The sequence below is a fragment of the Alligator mississippiensis genome, chromosome 10 (genome assembly GCF_030867095.1).
Source record: "Alligator mississippiensis isolate rAllMis1 chromosome 10, rAllMis1, whole genome shotgun sequence".
NCBI classification, from domain to species: Eukaryota; Metazoa; Chordata; order Crocodylia; family Alligatoridae; genus Alligator; species Alligator mississippiensis.
In genome coordinates, this window is record NC_081833.1 from 36,993,733 (window position 1) to 37,014,942 (window position 21,210).

General features: G+C 46.4%; 1 protein-coding gene across 2 annotated transcripts in view; it reads left to right on the forward strand.

Annotated features, from left to right (window-relative positions):
• The window catches only part of CPNE2 (copine 2), a 209,703-nt gene that overhangs the window by 91,395 nt on the left and 97,098 nt on the right, over window positions 1-21,210 (forward strand). For both annotated transcript variants that reach the window (XM_006267367.4, XM_019497720.2), the window contains exons 4-5: window positions 3,058-3,132; window positions 20,423-20,494. In XM_006267367.4, coding sequence (XP_006267429.1) covers window positions 3,058-3,132; window positions 20,423-20,494 — 147 coding nt within the window. The remainder of the gene's footprint in view (window positions 1-3,057; window positions 3,133-20,422; window positions 20,495-21,210) is intronic.

The window sequence follows — 21,210 nt, forward strand, 5'->3', positions numbered from 1 at the left end:
GAATCGGGGCTGGTGAGAAGGCTGGGGAGCCCAACTCTGGTAGGGTATCATACCCCTGACTGTAGCAAAGCCTGCCTGGTCTTTGGCCCCTCAGTCTTTCCAAGTGTCCCTTCTGCTCAGCCCACTGCATATAAAGTTGAACTCCTCTGAGAGCAGATGTCTGTTAACTGACATGTTATTGCTACAGTATTTCTGCGCATAGATTTATAGTAGTTTGGGGTCAGAAGGGACCTAAATAGATCATCTAGTCTAACCCCCCACCACTGGCCGGAGCACACGCTGGGATCACACGACCCCAGACAGTTGTTCATCCAACCTCTTTTTGAATTTACCCAAGGTAGGAGTGAGGACCACTTCCCTAGGAAGTTGGTTCCAGATCCTAGCCACCCTAACAGTGAAATAGTGCCTCCTAATCTCTAACCTGAACCTATTCTCCAGCAGTTTCTGGCCATTGTTCCTTGTCACTCCAGGTGCTGCTTGGGGGAATAGTGATTCTAAAGTTTATCTCCCCGGTCTGTTAGGGGAGGGGCTCTTAATAGTCTGTTCCATAGTAATTTAAAGGGATGGTAAGAGTAGAAATCTTGGGTCTGTACAAACCTTCCCTGTCTGGAAGCATCCTCATTTGGTGCTGCCTTTGGGCTTGTTGGGAGGGGAGTGCTGATGGTTTTCCAGAAGGCAGCAGATCAGTGGAGCTGTGGTCCCACCAACTCTTCCTCCCAGGTCAGCACCAGTTAGTACTTCCACTGGTTACATGGCCATGTGTTTCAGGCCTCTGCATGTTGTCTGTATCACTGACAAGGAGGAGCGGAACCTTTGCCCTGCTCTTGGGGCTGTTTTACAGGAGAAGCCTGACCCCTGCCATCCTGGGGACTCAGGTAGAGACTTTAAGTGGTGCAAGCTGGATTGGGCACCCAGCTGCTCAACTTCTGTAAGCTTGTGGGAACTTTGGAGATTCTGCAAAAGCTTCTTCAAAAGAAGAATTCCTGTAGATAAGGCAACACAAACTACTTAGCAGTTCAGCTAATGGTCTGATTAATTTGTGCCAGTGATGCTCAAGGTTTCCCTTTAATGGATCTCCCTCTCATCTAATCCAAAAGAAAGAGCTGCACCCAACAAGCTGGGAACTCATGCCTGATGTCAACTAACATCTCCCTTGGCCCTGTGCATTCTGCTCTTGGTAGGTGAACACGGAATCAAGCTGCTTCCCAGGATCCCTTGCGCAAGAGTAATTAATCTTCTGTGGATTTCACTGTGGACAACGTGTTGTTTAGCAGAAGCACAGAAACACAATCTTACAACACAGCATAATCATAGAGCCAAATTGGAAAGGTAGCATTTTCTTTAGTATAATTAACTGGAGTAGGTGATGAGAAGATGAGTTAGCATAAGGTTCAGGCAAGCAGTGGGGTTTTAGCTTGGTTTTGATTGCTGATTTTGTCTCTGTATGATTTTATTAAATCTGCCCAGTTTTTGAGGCTTGGACAATTGTAACAAGGGAAAGGAAGTCACTGCAAGTACAAATAATTTTGCTCTGAAGAACCACTGGAAGAATGGCAGACTTTTCCCCCTTCTAAGTGTGTGTGTGGTGTGTGTGTGTGTGTGTGTACACCTGTGTGCATGTCAACTCCATCAGATTAGTTGGAGTATTTTTATTGCTCCTTGTTAATTCCCTGCCTGGGTTTAAAGGGAAGGCTGGATCACTCTATGATCCCTAACAACTTTTGTAGCTGTTTGAACTACAGTGATTAGGAGTGATCCAAACTTATGCCTTAGGGCAGAGGCAAAGAGCCTGACACAGTCAGAAAGCAATAACTGCTCTCTTGGGCAGCACTGGACAAATATCTAATTCCCTGAGTTGTGGTCTTGTCACTCTGATGTGATAGTTACTGGCTGTTTCTGGAATACAGGCTGCAAACCTTCTGCTCTTGTCCTGGATGCACAATCCTGTATACCTTTGCTGTGAAGGGAACTAGCTGTTGGCTTGAAGAGGTATCTGTTTAAGAAAGGGGGAAGGGAAAAAACATTTTCTCATAAGATCAGATTGGGGAGTACAATGGGGAGTATCCAGATGGATCTGTACCACCACCTCTCTAATACATCTGTAAAATACTTTAGCCTCCCTCCCTTCCAAGGATGGGAACTGGAAGCTTCAAAAAGCACTATAATTAAATGAATCATTGGCAACTTTCTTGTCAGTGGTGCTGGTGTTTGTGTTTATGCTGCATTGGCTGGTGGTGATTTTTGCCTTATGGCAGCTAGGAAAATTGCATTTTGCATAATTAGACCCCAAGCAAGGTGCAGAAGGTGATATGCATTGTTTACTCTTCATTTCTCTTCTTTAAAAGCCTAGAAGGAGCCATTTGGAAATTGTAATAAACTTTTTAAAAGTGGCCCTGAATATTGTGGGAATTGTGTGTGCTCAGTACTTAACAGGATTCGGCATTAGGAAATTAAGGAAATGAATTACTGGTTGAGAAGCAAATTGTTAGATAAAGAATAGTGTTGTGCTCTAGGAAGGTGTTTAAACTGGGGGATCAATTAAAAAAAATCTGGCTCTACCCTCAGCTGTTATAAGTCACCGTTGGTCCACTGGCTTCAGTCAGTCACAACCATTCTATCCGCTGAGGATCTGGCCTGTAGTTCAGTCTTGAATACAGTGTGTTTCTCTTGTTCCCAAACTGTTGGGTGGTGTCACTGTTTCTTGTGTACCAGCTACAGCATTCTGACAGACAGCTGCATTTTGAGGGTGGCAGAACTTCTTTCCTGTATGTATAGTTTAGGACCTGATCCTGTGAAATGCTGAACCCCCTTGATTTATGTTCCCACTAATGCTTTGCAGTAAATAAAAGCCTGTGCTCTAAACAGTTTTAGTGACAGGGTTTACTGTAACTGTATACTGGTGATGACAGTTGCAATAACAAAATTCTTGATCTTGGTGTTTTTGAAAGACACAATTATTGCGAATATTTAGCCTGGATTTGCTAACTTAGGCAGCTATCAATTTCTCACGGCCTTGCTTTTGATCATTTACATTTCTGTGTTTTCTGGCTTCCTTAGATTGTCTCCAGCAAGAAGATAACAAGAACTCTGCTTCTGGGAAATGGGAAGCCAGCTGGAAAAGGCATAATAATGGTATGCATACTGACTTATTATATGTATTGGGTGTATGAAGATAGATAATAGACTCAGTGTGGCTGACTTGATATGGTACTGGACTGGGACCCAGGAGAGATGGGTTCTGCTTTTCAGTAACTGATTTCATTTTTCTGTATCCCCATTTTTCCCATCCTATCTTTTGTCTGTTCAGATTGTAGGCTCTTTTACGGCAGGGACTGCCACTCCTTGTTTATATAGTATCTGACGCAGTGGAGTACCAATGTCTGCTCAGCACTAAAATAACAAAATCTAAACCTGTGTCAGTAAAAACTAATATATCAGGTTTTTTTTTAATTACATAAAACATCTCTCTTCAAATCGCTCTGAAACAGACTGAGGTAAAAGGGCTGATTACTGTGTTGATAATCAGCCTTTCTGTTTGTAGTAATAGGAGAGGACTTACAACTTAGCAACAGGTCTCTTAGCAACAGCTTCTTACTCCTCATGCATAAACCCCTAGGTGGTGGCGTTTCCATTATTGGGTGTGTATATATATATTTTTTTTTTCTTTTAATGAAAAGAATGGATTTAGGTATGGTGTTCTTTTTTTGAATCTGCTAAATATTTGTTTCAGGTTAGTTGTTGGAGTTTCAGCTGAGTGACAGCAATGTAACTGAAGAACTTTCCCTTCTTCCATGTTGCTTAAGAAGGTTAAAAGGAGTACGAGTTAAGAATGGGTTCAAAAGATGTTAGAGTAGGAGTCAGCAGCTTATGACCCACAGAGCCACTGGATCTGGCCCACAGATGTGGGGGTTTGGTGGTAGGGACATCTCCTGTGCTTTTCCCATTCTGTGGCAAGGAGAAAGGGTAACAGCTGGATCCTAGCACTTGCCTCTTCTGACCTGAGCTGGGTCATTCCAGGCTGCAGCTAGGAAGGATTGCTGACTGCCATGTTTGAAGTCACCAAGATTAGCCATTCTCTATGATCTTTACATTGCTGGTGGTCATTGTAAACACTGGTAAAATAGTAATGGTGTTTGTCTTTTAATCACTAATGTTAATCCTCTACCTGCCAAAGCTAGGGAAATGGCAAAATTCAGAAGCAGTACTTTGCGCACCTTCTCAAGCTAAGTGTCTTTTTGCACCTTGTTTGTTACTTCCTTGGGAAGAATTAGACTGAATGAAAGAGTTGTTTGTCAAGCTAAAAAAAAATCATACATTTAAAGAAAAATCCTTACCTGTTGCTAATCCCTTGGATCATTAAAACTGAAAGGATTTGACATGTAAGATTCCCTTTGTGCTATTTAGGTAATTGGACTTCTTTGCATTGAACTTGGGATGGGAATAGACTGCCAAAATTTAACTTTTGCTTATAGTCTGGTTGCCTTTTTGGGTCTTCTGAAGCATGCTGTGGTGTTTAAATACATGCTGTTGCAATGTTGGAGTTGTAAATTCAGCATTGGAAACATTTTTTCATTGTAAACAAGGAAATACCAATGTTCTCCTGTTCTTGGCTCTAGTAAACATTAGACTTGTACCAAATATCCTTTTAAGATCCAAAATTCCACCCCCCAAGGTCCCTGGAGCTTTTTCCAGAGCAGCTCTTCCCAAGCAATTGCATGCAAGTGTATGGTAAGGAGCGCAATAAAATGCTTGAGGGAGACTTGATTATGTCAAATGCTTGTCCTGTGGGTTTGGATTTTCCCCACTGTTACTTAAAAATATCCTTATTGTATTGGCAGGGATTGCACAAGGGTCCTTCCAGCATGATGAAAAGCACAAGCTTCTGCTGCTTTAATTCTGTTAGTTAGTAGCCAGAAGAGTATTAGGCTCCTCTTTGCTGGGCCAGGCATAATAGGAGAGCAGTACCATGCACCAGCATATGAGCAGTAGGGTAGGTGTTTGGTGATGAGGTGTGCTCTTTACCCTAGCATAAAGTGTGTCCAGGTATCTCAGAATATAATTTTTTTTCATCCATTACATTATTTTCAGTGTCCCATGCTTCTGGCTGCTAAAAGGAGTGGGGTGGGTGAGCAGTTGTTGAGAGCAGAGATGTATACATGTACAGCCAGCTGGCTGCTTCCTTTTCTTTAGTTTGTGGAACATTCGGTCTTGTCCCGAGAGCTCTTTCAGCATTGGTCCTGCCAGCCCTCCCATCCTCTGTGCCAAGCCTTTGGAGGCAGAAGCTTCATGTTCCTTTCTGCCTGACTAGAGAATCGTGAACTCTCCTTCATTATGCAAATGGGACCCATTTTAATTCACTGTGCCATGGTGGCCTTTCATCTCCCTCCCCAGTCAGCATCTGGAAAGGAATTATCAGCTGTGGTGGAAGAAATCCTCATCTCAGCCAAGATTCCCTCCTGTGCACAGCTAGTTGCCAATCTAGCAAGCATCTGAAATTGGGATGATTTGGAGATATGGAGTGGGAGGTTGGTGAGGGGCATGCATGTAGAGTGATTATAAAATCTGAGAAGATGATCCACAGGCAGATGGCATCACTCCTAATCCTCTTTGGTACCTAAAATGTTTGAGCAGAATATTTTGAACATGAACCAGTCCTCACACAACCCACTGTATCCCTATTTTACAGATGGGGGCACTGAGGAACACCGAGGTTGAGCCTGTGGTCGATAAAAGGGTCTAAGTGACTCAGGAACACAAATCCCGTGCACTCGCATCCCACCTGAACCATTCTGTCCTCTTAGGAGCACATCAGCATCTTTTGCCTACCTGTGCTGTTCTAAGAATTCTTAACTCTGGTACTGAGAGGCAGGTGTTTGTTCCTAAAACATCCCAGATACCCAAATGATTTAGGAATAGCGCATTGTGCATTTATGTAAGGGAGTTGGCGAACAGGAGTTCTGGGTGACCAGACATGATATCACGTAACCTGCTAATGTCAAAGTTGGGCACTTGGCGGGAAGGGGGGACAGGGAGTGAAATTTGCATGTGGTTGTGCATTGGAGCTTAAATGCTTGTGCAATGCAGCCTTGGTGCCAGTAAAACCCTGTTGAGTCAATGTGCAAGGCAAACAGAGCAAGAAGGAACATAAACACAAGGCTGAAGTAAGATTGGCTCCAACATAATGTCAGATATTCCTGGGAAAATATTTGTCTCTATCCTGTCCCCACAGTCCCTGCCCTTACCACTAAGTTTGGAACCTTGTAAATGGCTAGACAAAAAGGCTCATTGAAGCAGATCTGGCATGTGACTTGTTTCATAGTAGCTAGGGTCAGGAGGGACCTGAACAGATCATCTAGCCTGACCCCCTGCCACAGGCAGGAATAAATGCTGAGTTCACAAGACCCCAGACAGGTGATCATCCAACTTCCTCTTGAATTTGCCCAAGGTAGGGGCGAGGACCACTTCCCTGGGAAATTGGTTCCAGATTCTGGCCACCCTAACTGTAAAATATTGCCTTCTGATCTCTAACTTAAACCTATTCTCCATCAGCTTATTACCATTGTTCCTTGTCACCCCAGGTGGTGCTAGGGAGAAAAGACCTCTACCTATTTGCTGTTGATCCCGCCTGATGAGCTTGTAGGCAAGCCACCAGGTCCCCCCTCAGCCTCCACTTGCAGAGGCTGAACAGGTTCAGGTCCTTCAGTCTCTCCTTGTAGGGCCTGTCCTGCTGCCCTCTCACCAAGCGGGTGGCCCTCCTCTGAACCCTCTCCAGGCTGCCCACATCCCTTTTGAAGTGCGGTGCCCAGTACTGGACGCAGTACTCCAACTGCGGCCTGACGAAAGTCACGTAGAGGGGGAGTATCACCTCTCTGGACCGGCTTGAGATGCACCTTTGGATGCATGACAAGGTATGGCTAGTCTTGCTGGCTGCAGTCTGGCATTGGCGGCTCATGTTCATCTTGGAGTCAATGATGACTCAGAGATCCCTTTCCACCTCTGTGCTTTCAAGAGGGGAACTCTCCAGCCTGTATGTATGCTTGGATTCCTTCTCCCAAGGTGCAGCACCCTGCATTTGTCTACGTTGAACCCCATCCTATTCTCATCTAACCACTTTTGTAGTCTGTCTAAATCTAGTTGCAGCCTCTCTCTCCCTTCAAGTGTGTCCACCTCGCCCCACATCTTAGTGTCATCAGCAAACTTGGACAGCATGCTTTCGACCCCCTCGTCCAAGTTGCTGATGAAGATGTTAAACAGTGCGGGCCCAAGGACTGAGCCCTGGGGTACCCCACTGCTCACATCTCACCAGGTTGAGTACAACCCGTCCACCACTACTCTCTGGGTGCTCCCCATCAGCCAATTTTTTTACCCATCCAACTGTGCAGGCATCAATGTCGCAGTTGCTTAATTTATTGATGAGGATGGGGTGAGAGACAGTGTCAAAGGCCTTCTTAAAGTCTAGAAAGACTACGTCCACAGCGACACCATCATCTAAGGATTTAGTTACTTGGTCATAAAAGGCCATCAGGTTGGTCTGGCAAGACCTGCCTTTGATGAACCCATGCTGATTGCCCCTGAGCATGATCTCCCCTGCAGGCCCCCCACAGATGTGCTCCTTGATGATTCTCTCCAAGATCTTCCCGAGCACCGAGGTGAGGCTTACAGGCCTATAATTACTTGGGTCCTCCTTCCTCCCTTGCTTGAAAGTTGGGACCACATTAGCCAGTTTCCAATCCCCCGGCACCTGGCCAGATGACCGCGAATGCTCATACAGCCGGGCGAAGGGCTCCGCGATGACCCCTGCCAGCTTCCTCAACATCCTTGGGTGGAGGGCATCTGGACCTGCAGATTTAAAAATGTCTAGCCCTTCCAGAATATTCCTAACTACATCTGCACTGACTGAAGTCTTGATCGAGCTATCCCCAAGATTGTCCCTACCTCTGGTAGGTGGGATATCCTGGTCCCTGTTCTTGAAAACAGAGGCAAAGAAACTGTTAAAAATATCAGCTTTCTTGTCTGGGTGGCCACCAGATTACCCTTTGTGTCTTGTAGGGGCCCTACGTTGCCTGGTGCCCTCTTCTTGCTCCCAATGTACTTGAAGAAGGACTTTTTGTTGTCCTTAATCCTGGACGCTAGCCTGAGTTCCATCTCTGCCTTGGCCTTCCTAATAGTCCTCCTACACTCCTGGGCCGAGGAGGAGTACTCCTCCTTGATGATAGCTCCTCCCTTCCACTGGTTGTATGCCCCCTTTTTAGTCCTCAGGCATTCATGCATGCCCTTGCTGAGCCAAGGGGGTTTCTGAGCACTCTTACCTGCCTTGCTTCTCTCAGGGACTGTTATCCTTTGGGCCTGGAGGATTGCCCCCTTAAGGTATGACCATCCCTCATGGACTCCCATCTCCTCTACCTTCTGGGCCCTCAGTGCATCCCCCACTAGTGTCCAAAGCTCACTGAAGTTGGCTCTTCTGATTTCAAGGGCTTTAGCCTTGGTGTGAGCCCTAGACACCCTGCGCTGGATAATGAAATCCAGCAGGTGATGACCACCTGGGCAATAGCGATCAAAGACCTGCAGTCCCCTCACCAGGTCATCCCCCGTGGCCAGGACCAGGTCCAGCAAGGCGTTACCCCTAGCGGGTCTGTGCATTTCTTGGATAAGGTGAAGGTCCTGTGATACAGCCAGGAACCTACGTGAGCAGTCAGACCTGGCTGTCTGCTCCTCCCAGCAGATGTCTGGGTAGTTTAGGTCACCCATGACAATAACATCCCTTGACCTAACCGCCTCCATAAGCTGACCGGAGAAGTCCTGGTCTAGCTCTTCCCCCTGGTTGGGTGGTCTGTAGTAGACACCCGCCATAAGGTCCCTTTCGCCACGCCCCCCTTTTAGTTGGACCCATAGTGTCTCCTCCCTACCCTCTTCTAACCTGAAGTATATCCTTGATGATGTGAGGTGCTCTTTGACATAGAGCGCAACCCCCCCCTCTGTCCTGTCTCTTCTATATAGGGTGTATTCCCGAATGCCCACCACCCAGTTGTAGGTAGGGTCCCACCAGGTTTCTGAGAGGCCTACGAAGTCTGGGTTCTTACTTGCAATCAGAAGGCACAGTTCCTCTTGCTTACACCCCATACTACGAGCATTAGTATAGATGCACCTGAGGCCTCCTGAGGGTGCACGTGCCTTCCTTCCACTCCCAGGACAGTTGTGGCCCCCTGCCCAGGCGTTGTTGCTTACTTGGGCTTCCCTTCCTCTTGTCACCCTGCGTGCTGGTGAAGCATCATCTCCGCTCGAAGCAGCCACTTCCCAGAGCGAAGCTAATTGAAAGGCCACCGTATGAGATCAGCCAACCTAGAGGAAAAGATATGTCTGCCCTTAGGGGAGAGGTGAATCCCAACCCACCCCAGCATGCCCTCCTTACAAAAACATGGGTCATTATCAAAAAACCCAAAGCCTGCCTCGTGACACCAGCTCCGAAGCTGCTGGTTAACCACGTCAATGCAGGCCTCATGATGCCTACCCCGTCTACTTTGTGAAGGGGAAGGGATTTAGTTCCAAAGTAATATTCAGAATAAACACTGGAGCAATTCACACTGTTAAAGAGAGAGTTTCTATTGCAGCCCCCCTCCTTGTGAAATGTGTCCCATCTATGATAAGGCTGTCTGTGGGAAATCAAAGGTTTGGGTTTGTCACTGCAAATGGTGCTTGCCAAAGTGTCTTCTTTGGGGTCAGGGTTTGAAAGAATGTCCATTGTGTGTGATTGAGGTAAGGAGTCTGGAGGTGGTACAATATGTGAATCTCACAGGGACCCTGCAGGCAGTGTGTGGTAGAATGAGGAGAATGACTGCACAATATGCCTGTTGTTTTTTATTGTCTTGCGTACTTGCAGTGGTATAGCTGGCAGTAAACGACCACAGTCACAGTTCAGCTGGATCTCATGTGCTAGGGATGGAAGTTGCACATAAACCAGTTTAAGTGATCAGAAACTGGCTTAAACCTGTAACAGAACAGAAGTTCAGTACACATAAACCAGTTTTGAAAGGGCTGGAACTGGTTTAAGATAAACCTGGTTTAATATAGTATCAGACTTAACTGATTTTAGGTCAAACCAGTTTGTGGAACTTCTGTTCCAGACCCCTTCCTAGTTTAAGTTAAATCATAGTCCCCCAGCATGCTTTGCAGCCCTGGGCTGGGCTGTGCTGTCTGCTTCAGAGAGCAGGGCTGACCCCACCCCTCTGCTCCCTATCTGGGGCAGTAAGGGATGGCTCACTGGCCAGCTCACTGCTCTGCCCCTCCCCCTCTCCCCCAACCCAGGCAAACCCTGGCTGGGGTTTGGGAGGAGGGTTAAACTCACCTTCCCTTGAGTACAGAGATGCCCTGCCCTGTCCTGCTGGCTTACTTAGTCCTGGCTGCAGCTGTGGACTACAAATCCCAGAGGCACCTGGAAGCAGGAAGAGGAAATGATGGGTAACCCTACAGAGTCCTGTTGCTGGGATTGTCAACTGCAAATCCCAGAGACCTCAAGGGCAGTAGGAAGAAGAAGAGAACACACAGCCCATGCTGGCTACATGCAGAGAGCCATGCTCTAGTGTCCCTGCTGTTCCCCCCCCCCAACTTCTGGCTTGAGCCACTGCAGGCATGTGGCTGCGTTTCCTAAATTGCGTATTGGTTCAATCTTTGCAGTATAGATTAACCTGCAAAGACTGAATCAGTTCAGCCTCGGGCTTTTTGACTGTCTGTACTTAGCCATTGTGAGGAACATTTTTAAGGATCTGAAGAAAGGCAAGAGCAACTTGCACCAAGAGCGAGCTCTGTGTGTGGAGAAAGTGAAGATTGAGGTGGCCATAGACTCATCTTCCTTTTCACCTCTGGGGATTGTGGGTTCTTGTTGCCTGTTCTGGGTACCTCTCATGAATTGCCAGAGGATGCTCGTCTCTAGGAATAGCCACTCAGCACCTTTGCTGGCTCAGTCAGAGCTAAAGACCGGTTTGGCTTGTAACAAACAACCTCCAGCGGGGATGTTGGTACATCTGCCTGCAGCCACTGCATTGCATTGTACAGAAACGCTCTCATCTCAAATGACTGCAAGAAGATTAAGACCCATCAGGTTCAGGCTGGGTTTATTCCCTTCTCATCTTACTGAATGAGATGCTGGCAATGTCTGTTCTTAATAAGTGTACAACTGAAATAAGTTCAGTCTGAAGTGCCTGCAGCTCAGATCAGAGAAGTGCAGAGTTGTTTGCAACTTGATTTGTCCTTTTCATTCACTCTGTTGCTTTGGGGGAAAGTGTCTTTGGGGTCCCTGACCCCAGTCTGACATGTACTGCATCTTAAGATGCATGGATTGTATCAAACTGAGCCTAATGCTCCAGGGCATGCTGCCAGATACAGAATCAAAACCCTCTGAATGGTGCCTCTGGATTGGCAAGAAGGTGTTCAGTGCTGTGTAGTGGTATGGACCGCAAGCACCTCCCTTCCTACACTTGTCATTATTTAAATCAAATATATGAAGCTGCCATTTTCAATATAAGTGGCTCTTCCTCCATTGCTGTGCTGTCAGCCCATTAACAGTCTGTTGAAAGCAGAGGACTGTTAGGAGGAGCAGATTGGGTTGGTCACTTTCTGGAAGGCATTTTATGAGCTCTGTTGAATTGCAGGAGGATATGCATATGCTGTGATTTCTAAAGTAGGATAGTCCAGGAATCAACCACAGCTGGTTATATCACTGTCTTTGCCCAGCAGGGCTGGTGTGCAGTATACAGGTTCCTATATCTGGGGGTGGTCATGCATCAAGATGGCCTCAAGTTCTGCAAAATGGGGACAGAGCCTGTCAGTACCACGCACCTCCTGGGCCTCTTTGCTTCCATTTGTAGGGCTATACTTGGCGTATTCAGCAGTAGAGCAGGTGATTCATCCTGAGATCTACTCTACCTAGTATTGGATAGTGCAGTTGGGGTACAAGCTGTGCCCATTGTGCTTTGTTTCTAGCATGTCCATTCAGGTCGTCTTGTCAGGCCTTACCTTGATCACTTCCACAGCAATCTCACAACTTCCCACAACAGCATGTTTCCACTCTGATTGGCTTCTGCAGGTGTGTTTTTCCTAATGTCTAGTTGACTTTGTCCTGCTATGAACTAGGTCCTTCATCAAACTGAGACTGCTTAATTCTTCTCCTGAGAATCATAGAATTGGAAGAAACCTTGAGTCAACTAGGTGATGCCCCTGCTCAGATGCAGGTCAGGATCAGGTCTTCTTTCCGTGTCTTCTCCACCTGGACAATGACCTTTCTTCCTAGCTTTGGCAATGGAAACGGTTTCTCCTATCTAGTTGCCTCATTTTCTGCCATTTTAAGGAAAAGGCTGGCCTGACTCTTTGTAGATGAGCTGTAAGAGGTAACGGTAGAGCCCTGGACGGGGACTTGGAGGATCAGGGTTCAATTCTCATCTCTGCCACTGGCCTGATGAGTAACTTTGTACAGATCTCCTTTCTTCCATATATATATATGCCTTACTTCCCTCCTTCTTCCAAATGCTTTGAGATTTACTCAAGAAGGACTCCAAATGGCCTTTACCTTTGACTCAAGGGCTTGTTCTTTTACGTTGTTTGGAAGAGCTTTGTGGTTTTTAAAAATCCATAATGATAAAGGCTAATCTGTGCAAATTGGTTGGTTTTAAATTGTTTATCAATTCAGGCACCCCCTGGATGGTAGAAACTCTTGCAGACCACCATACTTAAAAGTAAGAAATTGACTTGAACGGGTAGCAGAATTGCTTTTGTAGGAGTGGATTGTTTTCTTATCTGCTTTGATCCTGTCTCCTGTGAAGCAGTGCTGTTTGTGGTACTATTCATGGGCCTGCAACCCCCTCCACCCATTCCCTCTGTACCTCCTGCATTAGCCTTTCTGTGTCACTGTCCCTAGAGAACACTATAGGCTTCCTGTACATTTGCCTCAGTTCACTTACTGTCCTATAGCCCTCCCCAATTGTATGTGGGTGCATGCTTAGCAAATTCTCCTTCAAGTCCTTTGCTTCAGTAGCTTATCCTAAAGTGCTACTGTGGAGCACCTTAGTAAATGCTCAGTCTGCAGCTCAGGGTTACTGAGCTCAGGAATCCTCCATTCTTGAGTGCTGTTGTTTTAAGCAGATCTAAAATAAAGCCATCTTCTTGTGTTCTCTCTCCAGGGAGACAGTTTACCAATGACAGAACCACATACGAGTGGGTTGTTTAGTTTCTCCTTCCATTATTGTTAATGTAACAGTACTTGCCTCTTTCAGGTGCCAAAACCTCCTCTGTCTTTGGGCTAAGAGGTTTCTTATTGTAGCTGGGAACAGAATCATCTTTCCAGTGTGGAAACCACTTGAATGTGTGTATAGACAGAGTGGAAGAGGAGATAATCATTATTTTCCAAAAGGGGGAGAGAAGGTGTTTAAAACTTCAGATTCACCAAAATCATTTAATTCAGTGATTCTTACCTAGGGTGCTGCAGCACACTGAGGTGCCACCAGACCTTTTAAAGGATGCCAGGAGTTGTAAGGAGATTTAAGCAGATATGTGCAGGCTCAGGGTTGTCCCTGGCTGGATGATTTCCCTCCCCCTCCCTCTGCCCAGCCCCTCTGCAAGGAGATAATCACTGTAATATATAAATTTAATTTTTGAAATTGAGTGCCATTCAATTAAGAAAAGTTATGGAGGGCTGTCTCAAGTCCAGTGAGGGGAGCCTTGAGTCCAGAAAGGTTGAGAACCACTGGATTAATTCATTACAAAAGGAAAGCAGACTGCATGCCCATCTCCTGTGGGCTCTGCTGTTGCCTCTTTAATGTCTTCTCACTTTTCATCTGCCTTCCAAGCTACTTACTTACCATGGTCCTTGGAGGCTGCATGTATTTGGATAGTGATATACTTGGTCCTGAGTGACAGGGAGAGAACGTGTGAGTAGCTCTGCTGTCAGGCCTTCTCCTGGGAGCTGTAGGAACTGTGTGGTAACCCACTAACTGATAATGTCTTTGTGTCCCTCCGGTGGTTAGCCCATATGTATCGGACTTATTTGTAATTTGGAACCAATAGGCCTGGTCTTTCAGCTGTGCAAGCGGTGGATTCAGTCCTTGTTAACCCAACTAGGGGTGCCATTATGCTGTATTATGTTCTGGTACCAGGATCTCTCTTGATCTTTCTGAAGCATCTGAGGTCTTCTGCATTTTCCTCTGGGGCAATCTGGGGTCATTTTTTAGACCTTCGAGTGATGCAGAGCTTCCATCAGCAGCAGGTAGTTCAGCAAGTAGTGTTCTCCTAAATTTCACTCTCTTCTAGGCCATGGAAATCTAAGCTTTAAAGTGGTCTGCACTTGTAGTTATTTAGAGGCTATAAGTGGTTTTCCATCACAGCTGTCTGAACAAACTCAAAGGCTATAACTCCAGCTAATGTCTACACAGACCCCAGATTTCTCTTTACTAGTAATAATTGTCTGACTCCTTATTCTGAAGACGATTGTCCGTGATTTCCCAACTTTCAAAAAACCTAGATCTGATTACCTTTTTAATTCTTTTGCAGGGGTTTTGCATATGGGAACGCTTGCAAATATATTACACTAATAAAAACAAAAAAAAAAATTTCTAGTCTTGTGCGTTTTCCATGGGCATTGGTGCTGCTGCTGTTTCACTCCTCCTCTCTCAGCTGCTTACCCCAGAGTGGATTTGTCATGATAATAGCCTCTGTTACACAAACTGTTGTAGATTATGATGCCTGATGCAGGCAGAGATGCAGGGATTTGGGAGGGGTGAAAGTTTTTTATGGGGGATAAAGATTTACAATGATTCAGAAAATCACTGTCAACATAAACAATATTTATGATGAACATCCCCATTCTTAAAGTATTAAGAGACTCATTAGATTATATTCTAGACAGAGACAACCCACTGGGTTTTGGCAGCCAGAGGCATTCTGAAGTTATGAGGGGTTAGAAATGCCTCTTAAACTGAAATAAGTTAGGTTCCACTTGTGTAACTTCATTAGAAGTGGATAATTTTGAACCTACGTGCAAGATTATTGGCTTGTAAAAATGATGCAACTCCATTGATGTCAGTGGAACTATGCTAATTTATACCAGCAGAAGGTCTGACCCATTGTTCAGGGTCTTGTTAATTGTAACCAGCTTAGACAAGTTGGTGCTAACCCATGGTATTGGCTTCTACTTCTGGTTTGCTCCATCTGATGCATCAGTAATACATACTTCCTAACTCCTGGGCTGATGAATGAAATGCAGATGCAACCTGAAGTTGAAGATACTGTCAGAAACAATTTGTCCTAGCAGAGAAAAGACTCCATGACCAAGTAGGATTTAACTTTCTAGTGTCTATGATCCTTCTGTGTGACGCTAAGGAAGTTTGATAAACAGCTCCACTTTGTTAACATCTATAACCAGAAGCTCCATGACTCATTGCTTTTAGTCTACTCATTTTGGAAAGTAAATACTACTATCTTCATTTCTGGTCAGTGTAATTTTTCCAACGCAAAGGGGACTGACAGAAGAATGCAAGACATAGTGCTAATGCCAGCCATATTTCCATGCTGTTCATGTTGGCATTTGCCTTCCTATGGAACTTTTTCCCTTTTTGGATTTTCCCCTAAAAGCTTACGTGAAATCAGAATAATGGGGTCAAAAAGAGAAAATAGCCCAACCAGCACTTGCAACTGGCTATTAGGGCTGTGCAAAACAGCACCATTTCGTTTCAACTTCTGTTTTGACGGGACAGTGTTTTCATTTCATTTTGTTGAAACTGTTTAGCTGTTTCGATGCTGTTTTGATGTTTCGCCCCTAGGCTATAATGGGGGAGCACAAAACTGCCTATAACTTTGACATTTCTTGCCTGATTTGAATAAAACTTGCAGGGATGGTACACCCTTCTCAGGCCATGAAGTCTCCCAGGTTTCAAGGAGATAGGCGCAGGGATTTCTTGAAAACTGCACCTCAAATTCTTGAAAGCAAAACTTGTGTCGTGTGTGTGTGTTGAGGCACAGTGGGGTGAAAATTGCAGGCATGTTAGCCCTTGCTGAGGCCATGAAGCCTGCTAGTGTTAAAGGAGATAGGTGCAGGGATTTCTGGGAAACTGCACCTCAGGGCTGGGGCCTCTACATGATGTGGTAGTGTGCCCCAATGAGGTCTCCTCCTCCTCTACAACCTCGTCCAGTCCACTATTTTAAATGACAAGAGGTAAAATACTAACTTACTGAGAGCAGCAACACCAGCAGTGTCTCAGGCAGACAAACTTTCTTTCCCCTCCTGCAGGAGCTTCTTCTCCAGCAGCTGCCAGAGAATGCTCCCTGCCAGCCAAAGCCCTGGGGCTTAGATGTGCCCAGGGCCCTGCGTCCTCTCGGTCAGGTGCTAGGTGTGTTGGTCTAAGGACCCGGCACTGGAAGACATGGTCCTTTCCTTTGAGTCAATCTAATCTGATATATTTTAGCATACTAACTGAATAGTTAGAGAAATATATCTTAGCAGGTTTTCAGGTTGAAAAACCCTTTGTCAGGCTGAGGAAGGACCTGCAGTTGGTGTGTGTGCTGTTCCTGGATGGAGTAAAGAAGTCAGAGGCTGGCATGCAATGCAGGCAGGAACACCAGTCAGTGAAAATGGAAATGGAGGTGTCAAGGGGTGAGGGTCAGGCTGGGGTTGGGGGGGGAGGGGGATGTAGCAGTGCAGGTAAAAGTGGAGAGGTACCTGGGGAGTAGGATGTTTGGCAGGTTTCTCACCCCTGCCCCCGCCCCCACCCCAGCCTGTCCCTCAACCCCTGATGCCTCCATTTTGATTTTCTCTAACTGGCTTTCCTTCAAGTTCGTCTTGGCATGGAAGTTTCAGGAGGGACACGTTCTTTCCCTGCTGGCTGGTGATGCAGTGAGTGCCCCCTCCAGCTCTGAGAGCGGGGTATTAAATAGTTTTAAAAAAATGAAAAAAGGAAATAGGTGCAGACAGAGTGAGGAGGGTGGCATTCACTCCATCTACACCTGGAGCTTGGGGAGCCCCAGCAGTGGGAGGTTCACCTTGAGGAACACCAGCTGCTTCACCAACGTAGGATCCAAGCAGGTTTGGAGGGGTGTCACTACATCCCCAGCAATGCTGAACACTCTCATGCTAGGAACACTGGCTGATGGACAGGACAGGTGTTCCCGGCAACCGTGGCCAGATCTAGCCACAGCTGGCTGCAGCTTGCCCAGTAGACAAAGGGGTCACCCAGCAGTGGCTCCATGTCTTCAGCAAGATAGGCAGCCACCAAGGCCTGAATGCTACCTGCCTGATGGTGGGGTCTGGTGCCTCTGGACCCCACCATGGAAGCCATACCATTGGCCCGCATTGGCAGCACCTGTGGTGGAGGAGGAGACTGTATGGTGGATGGCGTGCTAGCACAGGACAGTGGATCCCACCCTTCCACATCCCCCTGCCTCCACTGTTCTGCCTCCCTGACTCTTTGCCAGCACCTCTCTCCACTGATCCAGGGTTTGGGTGCTACATACTGTGCCTTTCATCCTCGGGTCACACACAGCAGCCAGCATATGGACCACAAGGGATCAAGCCATTTCCTGATGCCCTCCTCCAGCTGCTTCACCAGTGCCTGCATGTCTGGTGACAGCGGCTTTCCCCAGCCAGGAATATTGATCCCCTGGAAGATCTGCATTTGGCTCTGAAGTTCCCTCACTACAGGGCTAAGGAGGGCATCACCAGTGCTGAGGGTCTCAGTGGCCTTGAGGAAGGGCTTGAGGACCACCAAGATATGGGAGATAGTATTCCACTCAGCTCTGTTAAGGGGGCCACTGATCCCAATCTCCCCAAGCAAGGTCATCTCATGGATGGCCTTCTGTTGCTTCATCAGCCTCTCACTCAACAGGTATGTGGAGTTCCACCAAGTATCCACATCCCGCGTGATTTTGTGTTGTGGGATGTTCAGCTCTGCTTGTTTGTCCCACAGCATCTTGCCCCCCTTGATGCTCTGGTAGAAGTAGCCTGTCACCTTTCCGCATTTGGAAATGAGCTTGCTGGTGGTGCTTGCGCCGTCACTGGCAGCTCTGTCCCTCTCCAACGTGTCCCTGACAATGAGGTGGAACTTGTGTGCCACACAGTGGATGCCAACAAAGTTGACATCGCAGACTGCCTTGACCATATTGGCCCCATTGTCAGTGACCATGACCCCGCAAGCGAGCTTGCCTTGCCCAACAAGCCACCCCTGCACCAAGTGGTTCATGGATCCTATGATCTTGCATGAGCTGTTGCCATGTGGCTTGGAAGACAGTCCACCGATGGCCTGACTGGTTGCATCAATGCCCTGTGAGGGAGAGGTAGGCGTGATCTCCACCCTGGCTGCTTCAGATGTGCAATGTGAAATGTCAGGCCTTCTGCAGATCTGCCTTGTACAGCTCCTCCCTCAAGTACTCCCTGCATGCCTCATACGAGGAGGGAAACACCGTCCTGCTGAAGGTGGTGCATGTGGGCACGTGGTATGATGGGGCCATAAGCAACCTGAACCCTGGCCGCTCAACTAAGGAGAAGGGCTGGCTATCGACTGCAAGTATGTCCCCATGCTCTGGGTGATTTTGCTTGCCCTTGCAATGCGCCCCTTTTTCTGTCTGCCTTTCCCCCACTCTTCCAGGGTGGCCTGCCTCTGCTTTGGGAAGACAGGGGCTTTGGAGTGGGAGGAGGAATTCACTTTGTGCATGCTCCCGTTGGTACCAGGCTGAGGAGGAGCAAGGGCAAGGGGATGGTGCCTGCAGAGATGCATCAGCATCACCGTGGTGCTCATGTGTTTTGTTCCTTTGCCTCAGCTGGTTTTGGCTTGGCAGTGCAAGCAGATAGCATATGTGGGATCATCTGCCACCTCAGTATGATCCCAGACCACACTACCCACTTGCTTCTGGGGTGCGGGTACATGTGTGGATGCTGCAATTTACCCCTCCTCAGCAGGCAGAGGCACAGCAACAGGAGGAGCGGGCTCAGTTCAGCCGCTTGCCTCCGCAACCTCTACCTCAGCCTCCTCTGAAGTGCTTTCTGGGGAAGGAGACTTGGCTTTAAGGGAAACTTGAGAGGTGTGGAGCACAAACTCAGCTAATTCCCTCTCCTTCCCCAGAATTTCCCTTGCTAGGGCACTCAGCTGCAGCTCCTCCTGTGGCAATGGAAAGCTCAGTATGGGAAGTGAAATGGGAGTGGCGGAGACTGAAATGCTGGTGCTGCTGCTTGTTGTCATGGTGGCGGTGGTGGGGGTTATGGCTGGTGCTCTTGGAGGAGATGCAGACTCAGACACAGGCAGTGGCACTGGCACTGCTCCCCTCTCCTTGTTGCTTGTGGAATCCTCATCCCTCTTAGTTGTAGCAAAGAGGCTGTGTCTCAGGTTGGTGCGGGGAGAACTTACACTTCTCCTTCTATCCCCTCTTCTGCCCTTCCCTGAAGGCTTGCCAGCCGCCTTTCCACCACGCTTCATGGTGTGTTTCATAGGGTCTTGTTTTTGTAAAAATTTATAAATGTATCTCCCTTCCTATATAAATTTCAAAACATTCAAAATGTTTTGACTGTCTTCGTTTCATTTTGAGGCTGTTTCAAAGCCCTTAGTTTAATTTCAATTTTGCTATTGCTTTTGAGCTTGAAACGAATCAAAACAGCGTCGAAATGAAACAGCCGGCAAAAATTCTCACAGCCCTACTGGCTATATTCATAGAATCACAGAGAAACTGGGCTGGAAGGGACCTCCACTAGCCATCTAGTCCAACCACACCCTTGCCTGAGGCAGTATCATCCCTATTCAAACCATCCCATAATGTTTGCATTGTGGATGTTTTGGTGAAAAAGGCCACCAAGAAAGGTGAGAGAACAGAGAGAGGCAGTCTCTGACTGTGGTTCTGTTGGCCAGGAAGTAGAAATCTTGGAAATTAGTGTTAGGCTGGTGCAAAGTAGTATCTAAGCAGCCTCTACAATAAAGAACCAATATACCTAAGACGGTAGAAGTGAAAGGATGTAGATTTTCTTTACAGACCTTTGTGGGTTCAGTGAATCTTAATTACAACACTTATACCCCAGTTCTTGCATCTGGTTCTGATTTGGCTTCAGCGGGGCTCTGTGTAGGTGGATGCATCTACCTGCATAGATTCAGTTGCAGGTTTGGGACCTTAAATGACTTAAATCTATGATAACATTGCAGATGTCTCTGAGATGTGAATGTTGTGCTTTCGGTGTTTTGGGCAAAGTAGTAGACTGTCTCCAGGCTGTTTAAAATTTACTAGTTGCACCAGGATGGAATATTACTCTTAACCCCTTGTAATGAAGCGCTGAGACTAGGCTTTGTAAAATTTATAGTGAGACAACTTGCTAAACACTCCACATACTCTGTTCTGTATCTTCTTTAGTTTTGTATTTACTGGAATGTAATTCTAGACATTAATAAAAATCTCTCTTGTCTTTCAGATAGCTGCCCAAGAGCTGTCTGATAACAGAGTAATTACCCTGAGCATGTCTGGTCGAAAACTGGATAAAAAGGTATGTGGGATTTTATTTAAAACATGCACAAGTTAAACATTTATAGGCAATACGTTCTCTGAAATTGTTCCTAGTAATTATTGTGGTGAATAGAAAAGGTGACTCAGATTGGGACTTGGAAAATGTGAGTTTGATTCCTGACTGAATGCTGGGTAACCTTGAACAGTTACTTCCCCTTCTTATACCTCAATGTCCTCATCTGTAAAATGGCAAGAATGATACTGGCTTCCTTTGTGAAGCACTTGGAGATCAAAAGATGGAGAATGTAACACTAGATCTAGGTATTGTTATGCCTTTTAAAAGCATGCATCTTCTAAAATCATTGTCTTGGAAGAGACTAAAAAAGTCATCTAGTCTAACTAACTGCACTCAGGCAAGATCTGCTATTCTTAAACCATTCCAAACATATTCCTACCCAACATCCTCTTGGGAACCTCCAGTGAAGGAGATTCTATAGCTCTTCTAAATAGCTGGTTCCAGTATCCTATTGCTCTAACTGGAAGTCTTTCCTGACATTAAATCTCCTTTGCTCTAGTTTTAAACCTACTGCTTTGTGCCCTGCCCTCTGTGACCAGGGAGAACAAATGTTTCTTCCTTTTCTCTATGGAAGCCTTTCAAGCAATTGAAGACTACTATTGTGTTCTTCCTTAATCAACTTCTCTCCAAATTAAGTGTAACTAGTTTCTTCAGCCTTTCCTCATGATTTGCATTCCAGC